Here is a 14,232-nt window from a genome sequence, read left to right as displayed (position 1 = left end):
GAGAAAAACGGTCATCCTCTGACATTTTCTGTCTTCTCATTTCAGCTGCCAGTCACAGAATGTGGGCCCTTCAGAGATTAAGGAAGCTTCTTACAACTGAATTTGGGCAATCAATTAACATAAACAGGCTACTTGGAGATGATGGGGAAACGAGAGCTTTGGTACGAAACATCACATTACAGTTTCTAGTCGTGTGACCCTTTGGGACTAAAGTGTTGCTTTAATAATGTAAACTTCTAAATCACCGAGAAGAGTTGGGAAATTTCACATAGAAATAGACAGCTTTTTTTGCATCCAGACTCCCTTATATTGCTACTATATTGAGTTCAGGCTGGGCTTTGATTTTAAGAATTTATGTCGATGGCTGTACGAATAGGATTGTCTGTTGGACTTTATGAGTCTGACTCACCACATCCCCTTTGCTGGATGAAATAGTTACTATGAAAAGAATTCTTGATCTTAACCATGTTGGAGATGGAGGTTTGTAGGCCAGAAAGTTCCTTTCTGGTTCCCTGCGAGTTGCTATGCTGAAATTAAGACCAAACATTCTGAGGTGAATTTTCATGTTCTTCTTTCTTATTTTCATGTTCATCATGTCCTTTTAGATTTTTTTCCTATTTGAAAGTATCAATCACATGTTTTAGGGGAGAACAGTAACAATGTAATAAAACATCTGACTCACAGGAACAAAACGCTCACCTCCCCTGCATTTGGTTTCCTGGGATAGGTTATAATTTGGTTGTTTTCTGCAGAGTTTTTCAGGCAGTGCTCTTGCTGCTCTGGTGAAAGGCCTCCCAGAAGCTTTGCAAAGGCAGTTTGAATATGAAGATCCTATCGTGAGAGGTGGCAAACAACTGCTGCACAGCCCATTCTTCAAGGTAATGCTTGACTTGTTCTGAAGTGATGAGAGAGCCACAGAGAGCCAGCAAGCGCAGTGCATCAAGTATCAGGCACCCCTGAGGACAGGTGTAGCTATTGCCGAAGTTGAATATGAAAAATCTTTAGGAGTAACTGTGTGATCTAAGCCCTTGTACTTTAAGTATCAGTGTGCTTTCAGATGCCTTGATTTAGGTGGCAAGTGTTGTAGCAGTGGTCTGATCTGAGGTCCTGTTGTCAGGTGCATCGCTAGTAACTGGGGAGGAGTAATCCACATCACTGGTGATGCTAAGACCCTTGCTGGGCACGTGGCAGTCAGCCTGGCATGAGGAATTCTGAAGGGGGACCCACAGGGAGCCTGCGTGGGGGCTGTCTTTGGCAGGCAGTGTTGGTGAAGTGGAATGTTAGCCGTGTCTCTGAGTGTCCCTGTGTTGTTAATTTGTGGTGGCTGCAGGTACTAGTAGCTCTCGCTTGTGACCTGGAATTAGACACACTCCCTTGCTGTGCTGAGACGCACAAGTGGGCTTGGTTCCGAAGGTACTGCATGGCCTCCCGTGTTGCTGTGGCCCTGGACAAGAGAACACCGCTGCCCCGTCTGTTTCTCGATGAGGTATTGCATGTTACTTTGGAACCACTTTTGGGATGCATAGTGTTTTCTTTATAGTGTAAAAAGATGCCAATATTATGAGACAGTAACATTTCTCGTGCCAAGGAATATCAAAAAGAAAAAAGCACATAGGTGAAAATGAATAAACTGATACTGTAAATTTCAGTTAAAGTTTATTTTTAGTAAAGATATAATGATACTGTCTAGACATTTTAAAATATCTTCAACGTGATATAATCATGTTGGTTTTGCTTATTAACTGTAAAGTCACAATGTTGATGTTGGCATTCCCTCATATTCTTGGGTGGGGAGACCTCCTCTCCTGTCTTCTTACCTTAGTATTATTTGTTTTATTCTTGAGAGATGAGTGTTTGATGTATAATCTCATAATTATGTTGTCCAGGTGGCTAAGAAAATTCGTGAATTAATGGCAGATGGTGAAAACATGGATGTTCTCCACGAGAGCCACGGCATTTTTAGAAGAGAGCAAGATGAACAACTTGTGCAGTGGATGAACAGGTTTACTATATCAGAAACAAGAAACGATGTTGTCTGTGAGAGAATGGTGCTTCACGTGCAGTTTTTTCCCATGTCAATTGTTCTCTTAATGTTTGTTACAGGCGACCAGATGACTGGACTCTTTCTGCTGGTGGCAGTGGAACCATTTATGGTTGGGGTCATAATCATAGGGGTCAGCTTGGGGGCATTGAAGGTGCAAAAGTTAAAGTCCCCACTCCATGTGAAGCCCTTGCAGCTCTCAGACCCGTGCAGTTAATTGGAGGAGAGCAGACGCTCTTTGCAGTGACAGCTGATGGGAAGGTAAGAAGGTGCATTTCCTGTGTCATACTGACACAGAAACTGAGACAGCTGTGGCTGGAGGGCATTTGTTTGGTTCACAGCATGTATAAGGATTCTGTGCTAAAACGTTGTCTCAAGATTATGTACACAGTGCTTATGGTGTGCTGGAAGCAGTTATCATTCTGAAGTATTTCTGTATAATCTTTAATGTGTTCTGTGGTTTTAGAATTTTTTATTTTGAGATACAGCACACATACAAAAGTTGTTTGCATATCAGTTCGTTAAACGTATGTATTCCTTTTTTGTTTGCTATCATAATGCTATCTTTTAAAAAATTAATTGCTACTGCTACATGGAAATCGTTAGTATTTATATATTGACGTTATGTCTAGTGACCTTATTATACTCTTTTCTTTCTTAGTATCTCAGACTGTATCTTCTTTATAAAGCCATGTTCTGTAAATAAATTTTGTTCCTTCCTTTCCAGTTCACCTGTCTTTTACTTTCACTTTTCTCCTCTGCATGGGGGAAATGGAGCTCATCAGGCTGGTGGGCGCTGCAGTACAGTACTGAACAGGGGTGGTAGTGGGCCTGTTCTTGGCTTGATCCAGGCTGCAAAGGAAACACTGTGATGGAATGCTTTACACACTTACTGTGGGGTTTTGGTAGATGCCCTGTATCAGATTAAGGAAGTTCCCTTCTTTTTCCTGTTTAGGAATAGGTACTGACTTTCGTCAAACATTCTTCCTATGTTTAAAAAATAATCATACAGATGTTTTTCTCCTTTAGTGGATTAATATAGTGAATCGGATTAATTGTTTTCCTTATATCAGATAGTCTTGCATTCTTTGGAAAAACCTCACTTGGTCAGGTTCTGTTTTATATTTTTTTGGTTTGTGTTTGGGATTTTTGGGAGATCCAGGATCATGAGTGCAATCATCATAATATTCTTGTCTTACCCACTCCATGTCTGGTTATGGTACTGTTGGATTGGCCAAAAAGTTCCTTCGGTTTTTAGATTAAAAATAAAAGACACATTTTTCATTTTCACCAAGAACTTTGTTGAACAACGTATTCACGGTTGTGTTCCACTACCTTCTGCCATTTTTCGGGCAACTTCATGATTCCATCTTCCCAAAACTTTTTACCTTTTTGAGCAAAGAACTGTTCCAGGTGTCTTTTACAGTATGCAGGGAATTGACATTTTTTTCCATTAAGAGAATTTTGTAAAAACCAAAATAAATGGAAATCTGAAGGTGCAATGTCTGGTGAATACGGTGGATGAATCAGAACTTCCCAGCCAAGCTGTAACAGTTTTTGCCTGGTCATCAAAGAAACATGCGGTCTTACGTTATCCTGATGGAAGATTATGTGTTTTCTGTTGACTAATTCTGGACGCTTTTTGTTGAGTCCTGCTGTCAGTTGGTCTAATTGGGAGTGGTACTTGTTGGAATTAATTGTTTGGTTTTCGAGAAGGAGCTCATAATAGAGAACTCCCTTCCAATCCCACCGTATACACAACATCACCTTCTTTGGATGAAGACCGGCCTTTGGTGTGGTTGGTGGTGGTTCATTTCGCTTGCTCCACGATCTCTTCCATTATGCATTGTTGTATGGTATCCACTTTTCACCACCCCTCACAATTTGTTTTAAAAACAGAACATTTTTGTTACATTTCAGTAGAGAATCGCATGTGGAAATACTGTCAAGAAGGTTTTTTTTTTTTGCTTAACTAAGGTGGATCCCAAACATCAAAGTGATTAACATAGCCAAGCTGCTGCAAATGATTTTCAGTGCTTGTTTTGGATATTTTGAGTATGTCGGCTATCTCCCTTGTGGTACAATGTTGATTGTTCTCAATGAATGTCTTGATTTGATCGCTGTCAACTTCAACTGGTCTACCCGACCGTGGAGCATGGTCTAGCGAGAAATCTCCAGCATGAAACTTTGCAAACCACTTTTGACATGTTCAGTCAGTCACAGCACCTTCTCCATTCACTGCACAAATCTTTTTTTGCATTTCAGTTGCGTTTTTTACCTTTCTTGAAATAATAAAGCATAATGTGCCAAAAATGCTGCTTTTTTTCCCCCCTCCATCTTCAGTATTAGAATGGCTACACAAAAAATTCACCAATTTTGATTTTTTTTTTTAAATGCACACTGATATGGCAGCTGTCCCAATACAGTCTAACAAAATTGTTTCAAATGAAGTTAAAGACAACTAAGCACTAGTAGAGCCATCTTACGGAAAAAAACGAAAGAACCTTTTGGCCAACCCAATATATTAGTTATCTGTTTAACTTACAACAGTTAGCATAAAACAATACACATTTATTATTTCACAGTTTCTCTGAGTGGCTTAAGCTTGGGCCTCCAGCCCAGAATCTCTCGTCAGGCTGCAATTTTTGCAAGGCTGGCCTGAGGAAAATTCAGCTCCCCATGACCTGTTGGCTAAGGTTGCTCTCAGCTCTTTGCTATCTCACTACGTGGCAGCTGGATTCATCAGAGCGAGCAAGGGAGAGGGCAGGAGAGCGTGAGAGCAAGACAGAAGTCACAGTCTTGTGTGAGCTACTCCAGAAGTGACACTCCATCTCTGTTGTTGTATTCTGTCCATTAGAAGAGAGTCACTAGGTCTAGCCCACATCCAAGAAGGGATTACATAGGGGCGGGAATCCCTGCAAGCCGGGACTCTTGGGAACCACGTCAGAGGCCGCCCACCAAAAGTATCAAGGTCGGGCTAGCCTCATAGCAAGGGTTGAAGCGTAGCTCTCTTTTTCTGTTTTCTGGAGAATTATGTCTCTTAGTTGTTTCCTGGTGATTTTAACATGTATATTCAAAATCTAAAGTTAATTAGTATTTCTATACTCCTCTCAAATTAAAAAGGCTGATCCTTTGTTATCCTGTGTTTTGGCACTAACCTGTTCCCCGAATGATAGGCATTATTATTATTGTTGTTTTATATAGACCGTGTGTTTTCTGGATTTACCCAAATGTTATACACATCTTTGCTCACCAATTATTTCATATGTTTCAGATCTTATATTTGCAATCATTTTTCTTCTACTTTAAGCGTATATTTTCAGTTTCCTTTTGTGAGAGTCTATTGTTGGTTAATCTCCTGATTGTTTTTGTTGTTTATTTAAAAATATCTTAGTTTTGTCCTTTTTCTAGGTAAAGGATAGTATTTTTGGCTATGGGAATCATATAGTCTGGTCTCTGTTGCAATTATGAATTGTGGAGAATATGTAAATGAATGGGTGTGGCAAAATCAGGTGGTGGGCCTGATTTGCCAAGCCCTGTTCTAGAGTATAACATTTTCAGTTGACCATTATTTTCAGTCAGCCTATTAAAGGTTTTATTCTTCTGGTTTTTGGCATTCCTTGTTGCTAATAGGATGTCAGCAATCAGATTAATTTTTACCCAAATGAAGGTAGTAAATCTTTTCTTTGTAGCTGCTTTCAAGGTCTTTCTTTAGTGATCTACAGTTTCACTAGAATATATTTAGATGTCAGTTTCTTTTTACTTTTCCTGCCCTTTTTTGTGTTGTTTTGTTTCTGCCAGGTGGTGAGGGATGAGGGGTGGGCTTCTTGGCTCTGAGAAGTGGTCTTTTAACAACTCTGGTAAATTCTCAGACATTATTTTTTCAAATATTGCCTCTTCCATATTCTCTGTATGATCTTTACCTAAAACTCTGAGTTCTGATTGACGTTCAGGTGAGGAGGTCTATCCCAAATTCTCTCTTCTTTTCTATTTCCTCTTCTCTTTGTGTTTCTGTGCCATATGCTAGATAATTTACTTAGATCCATTTTCTAGTTGTCTGATTTCTTCACCTGTTTATAATCTTCTGTTTAATACTTCTGGGATTTTTGTTTCAACTATGTTTTTTTAATTTCTGGAAGTTCTGCTTTGGGTTACCTTATGGTCTCGTATTCCTTGGGGATACTTTCAAGCTTTTATTTCTTTAAACATAATATTGGACTTTTTTTTCTTCTGACTCTCTCTCATGGTGCCTTCCTTCCTTTTAGATAATGGGAATTTTTAAAACTATGAGCTGACCATTTTCCTTGGAAAATTTGATGTAGAAATTCTTTGAGGCCTAGTTATTTTTGTTTGTTTTTTGCATGTTTTGTTTTGTTTTGCTTTTGATTTCTCTCACCTAAGGTATTTTATTACAGGGTTTATACATTTAATGGACACATTTTAAAAGATGATATCCTAAACGATCAGAATCTACTAACATCTTAGAAAGCTAAATATCTCACAGGAATGGGACTCTGAACAATAAAGTTCTGATAGGATGGGACGATTTTGAAGCATGGAAAACTGCCTGGAAATAGCTCCATGAAAGGTGTCTGAGAGGAGGAGTTCCAGACAGAAGACTGAGGAGGGATCAGGCAGTATCTGAATGAAGAGAAAGTAAAAGAAGAAGGCAGCACGTTTTCACTTTTTCATAGTGTTGTCTCCTGCTTGTGCTGGTTAAGAAGTTTGTGGTGTCAGAGGCCTAGTTTGAAGTCACTAATCAAACGAGAATTTGTGACCCCGGGTACTACCAACTTAAGCCATTGTAAATTAAATTCTCTACCTATGGAATTTAGACCATAGGTAGCATTAATTCAGACTGAAAACCAACTCATGGACCAGCTTTTGTGGTTATGAATTCTCAGGAGAGATTTTCCACCCTCTCATTCAGTCCTAAGTTTTGAGAAAGGCGACTTTCTTTGTTTTCTTCTTAGTTCTCATTCACAGTCTGGGTGAGGGAAAGTGCTTCAGAGCCTCTCCTTTCTAGAGTCTCCCTTTAGGCTTGGTGCCTCACTGCCCATACCCGGTGCACTCGAGAGCCTTAAAACCTTCCCGGGGAGGCTGACTTTGGGTTCATTTAACCATCTGAATTCTTGGTTTCACTTCCTGTTTTAGTCCTTGAAGTTTCCGTACTGTTGTGTCAGTGCAGCAGAACATTTGAAACAATATGAAACAGCATTTAAATTGTTATAGGAGGGGTGTTTGACATGCATCTGGAAATGGCCATCTTGTTTTTTTTTTTTTTTATGGTAAAGATGTTTTGTGTCCCAAATCAATTACCCACTTAGAATGAAAGAAAAGTAGTATATTCTACTGTGTGATTTGTATGCTGCCTTGCTGAAGTATTAAGTATATGTATAATTTTCATATGGGTGTTTCTGTAGGTGTTATTTATCTGGGATTTGCATATAGTAGCTAATAAAATCGTTTTTATTTTTCTTGGTATTAATTGTAGTTGCTATTCTAGACAAAAATAGAAATGCTTCCAGGGAAGAGACCATGTTTTCAAAATACATTTTCTGAATTTGGGGTTTCTATTAATTATAACTTTTTCTTTAATTTTTAGAGATCTGATAAAGCAAAAATAAAGTCTTAAACATTCCTGTGATTTTTAATTTTTAATTTTATATTTCTGTGGTAAAAATATCTAGAGCATTGATTTGGTTTATTAATTACTAAAATATAGGTTATTAATTACTAAAATGAACTAATCGGTTTATTATTTACTGAAATATATTTAGATAAAAATCTGATGTTTATATTACTTTTTCTTGTCTTAGCTGTATGCCACTGGGTATGGTGCAGGCGGCAGACTAGGAATTGGAGGGACAGAGTCGGTATCTACCCCAACATTACTTGAATCCATTCAGCATGTGTTTATTAAGAAAGTTGCTGTGAACTCAGGAGGAAAACACTGTCTTGCCCTCTCTTCAGAAGGAGAAGTTTACTCTTGGGGTGAGGCAGAAGATGGGAAGTTGGGGCATGGCAACAGAAGGTATTATGTGTAAACATCATTTTTAATGTTATGTTTTCCTCTTCTTGTTTGTTTGTGTTAATGCTTGTATGGTGTATTGGCAGTTTTTTTTTTTTTAAGACAACATTTGTAATAATCTACTCAAAGTTAATGACTCATTTAGCAGAAATAAGTTCATGTGAAATTATTTAGGCTTGCCTACATGACCCCTCTATTGGGGGGAAATCAGTTCTGAATTTTGATTTCTAAGTATGGTGATCTTCATCTTGTCCTTTTCCCCCAAGCCCCCTTCCCCTCGTCCTGAGTCATCCGCTGAATCGCAGTTGGCATTTTGTTAATATGCAGATACTAAAACTGTAAATACAGAGGAAATGGCAGTAGGGGAAAGGGACACACAAATGACAGTTTTTTAAACAAAGCAACCGAACCCACTAAATTTTTAAAAAGTAATGGGAGCTACCTGCCAAATTGGAATGACAGGGCCCTTTGCATCTGAAATAACTAAAGCACCAGACAAAATATATGAAACAGCAGCCCTAAAGACATTGGATAACAGGCAGTAAAGTATGGTGAGTGATCTCCAGAGGTGAATACTGACAGTCATGTGTGAGGAGAATATCTGAGAGGCCAAGGAACAGACCACCTAAAAAGATTAGGAGGAACATTCCCAGAGGTCACAGAGGGCAGAGGATATTGCCTACTACCAAAACCTTATAATTCACAGGGCACTGAGTAGAGGACTAAGAGTGATGGTGCACAACAGAGGGGAAGGAAATTAGCCATAGACTAAGTGTTGTTCTGATCCCACCACAAAGCTAAAAAGCAAGACCTGAAAGGATTAAACTGTTCACAAGTAACTTAACCATGTTGTAGAGATCAAAGCTCAAGAATGTTTTTATGGATACAAACGTATCAAGCACCCAGCAAGATAATATTCACAATGTTGTTCATCCAGTCAGAAATTATTAGGCACATGTCTCTTCAGTAGTGTTGGGAAAATTGGATATTCAAATGCAAAAGAATGAAACTGGACCACTCTCTTACACCACTCACAAAAATTAACTCAAAATGGATTAAAGACTTGGCTATAAGACCTGAAATGATAAAGCTCCTAGAAGAAGACATAGGGAAAAAGCTCTTTGACATTGGTCTTGGCAATGATTTTTTGGCTCTGACACCAAAAGCACAAGCAACAAAGGCAAAAATAAACAAGTGGGACTCCATCAAACTAAAAAGCTTCTTCACAGCAAAAGAAACAACACAGTGAAAAGGCAAACTGTGGAATGAGAGAAAATATTTGCAAATCATATAACTGATCAGGGGTTAAGATCCAGAATACATAAGAAACTCATACAACTTAATAGCAAACAAAAACCAAATAACTCAATTAACAAATGGGCAAAGGACCTGAATAAGCATTTTTCCAGGAGGCATACAAATGGCCAACAGGCACATGAAAAATTGCTCAAGATCACTAAATCATCAGGGAAATGCAAATCAAAACCACAGTAAGATATCACCTCACAAGTGTTAGAATGGCTATATCATCAAGAAGACAAGACGTAACAAGTACCTGCGAGGGTGTGGAGGAAAGGGAACCCTTGTACATTGTTGGTAGGAATGTAAATTGGTGCAGCCACTGTGCGAAACTGTGTGGAAGTTCCTCATAAAATTTAAAATTGAATTAGCATATGATCCAATAATCTCACTTCTGGGTATATAGCTGAAGGAAATGAAACCACTATTTCAAAAAGATATCTGCACTCCCATGTTCATTGCAGCATTATTTACAATAGCCGAGATAAAGAATCAACCCCTAAGTGTTCATTGACAGACAAATGGAGAAAGAAAAATGTGTGTATGTGTGTGTGTGTATGTATGTGTATATGAATATTGTTCAACCATGAAAAAGGAAATCCTGCCATTTGCAGCAATATGGATGAACTTCGAGGACTTTATGCTAAGTGAAATGCGTCAGAGAAAGACAAAAAAACTGTATGATCTCACTTATATGTGGAATCTTTAAAAAGCTGAACTCAGAAATAGAGAGCAGATTGGTGGTTGCTAGGGGTTAGGGGTGGAGGAAATGGGGAGATGTTGCTAAAAGAGTACAAACTTCCAGTTATGAGATCAGTAAGTTCTGGGGATTTAATGTACAGCATGGTGAATACAGTTAACAATACTGTATTGTACATATGCAAGTTGCTAAAAGTGTACATCTTAAATGTTCTTACCACACACATACAAAAGTAAACATGTGAGGTGAAGGATTTGTTAACTAACCTTATTGTAGTAACCATTTCACAATATATACATCTATCAAATCATATTGTACACCTTAAACTTACACAATATTGTATGTCAATTTTATCTCAATAAAGCTATAAAAAAATTATCAGGCACCCAAAAGAGAAGGAAAATACAACCCATATAAGGAGAAAAGTCAGTTGATTGAAACTGACCCAGAAGTGACACAAGTGATAGAATTACTAGACAAGAACACTGAAACAGTTCTATCTTCAGTAAGCTAGAGGAAAAACTTGAACATGTTAGGTGGAGACTGAAAAATATTTAAATGCCCAAGTCAAAGTCCTAAAGAAGTACAATGTCCAAGAAAAATACAATGTTTAAAATGAAAAATACAGTGCATGGGATTAATGGCAGATTGAACATTGCAGAAGAAAAGGTCAGTGAACTTGAATATATAGCAATAGAAACTATCCAAATGAAACAAACAAAAAAAGAATATATAAAAAGACTGTAGTATCAGTGAGCTGTGGACAACCTCAAATGGCCCAATACATGCATAATTGGAGTCACCAAAAGTGATGAAGATGGGGATTTTGAAGAAGTAATGGCTGAAAAAATTTCGAATTTGATGATAATTATAAACCCACACATTCAAGAAGCTCAGAGAACCCTAAGCAAGAGAAACATGAAGGAAACTACACCAAAGCACATCATAATCAAATTGCTCAAGGCCGTTGATAAGGAGCAAGAAGTTTTAAAGCAGCCAGGGGGAAAGATACCAGTTACGTACAGAATAAAAGATAAAGGGTGACAGTGAATTTCTGATAAGAAATAATGTAAGGTAGAATACAGTGGGAGATACTGAAAGTAAAAATAACTGTCAGCCTAGATTTTTTTACTCAGTGAAATTATTTTTTCAGGAATGAATTTGAAATAGACTTATGCAGGCATACAAAAGCTGAAATAATTCACCACCTCCAGATCTGTACAACTAAAAATTTAAAGGAATTACTTCAAACCAGAGGAAGATTATACCAGATGGAATCAGGGATCTATACAAATGAATGAGGAAATTACTACATGGGTTAATATCATGATGTTTTCCCTTATTAAATAAATCTCTTTAAGAGATAATTGAATATTTTCAGGATATGGTAAAAATGAATTGAGATGCTTAAAACATACATAGGAGTAAAATATATGACAGCAGTAGCACAGAGGCTGGGGTTAGAGGCAGGAAATGGACATATACTGTTGTGAAGTTCTTATACTATACATGATGTAGTACATGACCCCAGACTAAACTCTAATCATTAGAGATGCATTCTACATCTGCCAAAGCAACCCCGAAAATAACGCAACAAAAAGTTTTATCTGATAAGCCAACAAAGGAGTTAAAGTAAATCAAAGAACATACTCGAAAGAAACCAGAAAAAAGAAAAAATGGAGTAAACAGATGAGACAAATAGAAAACAAATAGTAAGATATAGATCTAAACCAAAATATATTAACAGTCACATCAAATGTTAAATGATCTAAACACCACAATTAAAAGTCATTGTCAGAATGCATATAAAAGCAAGATCAAACAATATGCTACATAGAACAAACTTTGTATTTAACACATCTATATTTAAACACATAAATTGATCAAAAATAAAAGGGTGGGAAAATATGCTAACACAGATGAAAAGAAAGCTGGAATGCCTATATTAATATTATACAAACTAGATGTAACATCAGAGAATATCAACAGAGATAAAAAGGGTCATTTTATGATGATGATGTGGTCAGTTCATCAAGAGGACATAATCCTAAGTGTTTACACAACTAATAATAGATTTTCCAAATATATGAAATTAAACAAAATGACAGAGCTGCAAGGAGAAACAGACAAATTTACAGTTGTAGATTTTAATATCCCTCCCTCAATAACTGATAGGTAGATAGAAGATTTGTCAGAAGACTTGAACAACTTTATCGACCAATTTGATCTAATTACCACTATACAACACTACTTAACAAAAGCACATTCTTTTCAAGTACACGTGGAACAGCTGCCGATATAGACCGTAATTTGGGCCAGAAAACAAATCTCATAAATCAAAAAGATTCAAGTTATATAAAAGATTTTCTCGGACCGCAATGGAATTAATTAGAAATCAATTACTATAAAGTATGGAAAATCCTCCATATATTTGGAAAGTAAATAAAACGTAAAAATAACTGATGGGTCAAAGAAGGAATCATTGCTAAATTAGAAAGAATTTTTATCTGAGTGAAAATGAAAACAACATATAAAAATGTGTGGGATCCAGCAGAAGCAGTACTTAGAAGGAGATTTATAGCATGAGATGCCTTTTGATAAAAGAAAAATGATCTCTAAACAATGACCTCAGCTTCTACTTTAAGGAACTAGAATAAGAAAGACAAAGTGAGCAGAATAAGAGAGACAAAGTGAGCAGAATGAAGGAACTAAGAAAGATCAGAGCAAGAATCCATGAACTAGAAAACAGAAATAGAGAAAAATTAAAGAAAACAGAAGTTGGTTCTTTGAGAAAGTTAGCATCATCAGTAAATCCTCCATCTAGACTATCTATCTATCTATCTGTACACACACACACACACACACACACACACAATTATAGGAATGAGGAAGTTTTCATCACCGCAGAATGTAGTTATTGAAAGATGAAGTATATTAAATAACTTTATGCCAACAGATTGAACTTTTTAGATGAACTGGACAAATTCCTCAAATGACACACATTCTTTAATGCTCACTCAAGAAAAATTAGATGACTTGAATGGCCCTTTGTCTGTTTATGAAATTGAATTTCCCGCAAATAAATCCTCAGGACCAGATAGATGAGTGGTGATTTCTACCACACATGTAAGTAACAGATAATACCAGTTCTTCACAGTCAATTTCAGAAAATTGAGGAGGGAATTCTCGCCAATTTACTTTTTTGAGGACAGCTTTATTCTTATATCAAAACCAGACTCAGATGTTATTAGGAAAATATAGACCAATATCCTTCATGAACATAGATGTAAAAATTCTTAATATTTTAGAAAGTTGAATCCAACAGTATGTAAAAGGATAAAGCAGTAAGGCCAAATGAGGTTTTTGCCAGCATTGAATAATTGTTTTAACATTGGAAAATTGATCAGTGTAAAAAAGAAAAACTATGTAGATTATCTCAGTAGATGAAAGGCAGAAAAGCATTTGGCAAACTAACATTTGTTTCTGATAAAAACTTTCAGCAATCTGGGAATGAGAGAAAACTTCCTCAGCTTGATAAAGGGCATCTCTGTTGAAGCTAGGGCTTGACTTCCCTGGTGGCTCAGTGGTTAAGAATCCGCCTGCCAGTGCAGGGGACATGGGTTCGAGCCCTGGTCCGGGAAGATCCCACATGCCGCGGAGCAACTAAGCCCGTGTGCCACAACTACTGAGCCTGCGCTCTAGAGCCTGCGAGCCACAACTACTGAGTGCCTAGAGCCCATGCTCCGCAACAAGAGAAGCCACCGCAATGAGAAGCCCGCGCACCGCAATGAAGAGTAGCCCCCGCTCGCCGCAACTAGAGAAAGCCCGCACGCAGCAAGGAAGACCCAACACAGCCATAAATGAATGAATGAATGAATGAAAGAGAAAGCAAGCAAGCTAGGGCTAATGTGGTACCTGATGGTGACAGGCTGAATGAACGGTTTCTCTATCTCCAGGAACAAGACAAGGACATCTGCTGCTGTCTGTCACCAGTTGTATTCAGCGTTGTTTAGCAGGTTTAGCAAGTGCAGCACAACAATGCAGAGAGATAAAAGGCATTCAGATTGGAAGGAGAATTAAAGCTGTCCATTTACACATAATATGATTATTTATGTAGAAAATCTGATGGCATCTACAAAAAAGCTACTAGAATTAATGAGT

The 14,232-nt window shown here is 37.6% G+C and overlaps 1 protein-coding gene across 8 annotated transcripts in view; it reads left to right on the top strand.

Moving 5' to 3' along the window:
* The window catches only part of HERC2 (HECT and RLD domain containing E3 ubiquitin protein ligase 2), a 224,880-nt gene that overhangs the window by 189,629 nt on the left and 21,019 nt on the right, over positions 1-14,232 (top strand). For all 8 annotated transcript variants that reach the window (XM_082395462.1, XM_082395465.1, XM_082395464.1 and 5 more), the window contains 6 exons: positions 46-161; positions 753-878; positions 1,331-1,486; positions 1,887-2,002; positions 2,104-2,302; positions 7,861-8,075. In XM_082395462.1, the coding sequence (XP_082251588.1) occupies positions 46-161; positions 753-878; positions 1,331-1,486; positions 1,887-2,002; positions 2,104-2,302; positions 7,861-8,075 (928 nt within the window). The remainder of the gene's footprint in view (positions 1-45; positions 162-752; positions 879-1,330; positions 1,487-1,886; positions 2,003-2,103; positions 2,303-7,860; positions 8,076-14,232) is intronic.

This window comes from Balaenoptera borealis (assembly GCF_965194805.1).
Source record: "Balaenoptera borealis genome assembly, chromosome: 6".
NCBI classification, from domain to species: Eukaryota; Metazoa; Chordata; class Mammalia; order Artiodactyla; family Balaenopteridae; genus Balaenoptera; species Balaenoptera borealis.
This window is presented reverse-complemented; position numbering and strand designations above follow the sequence as displayed.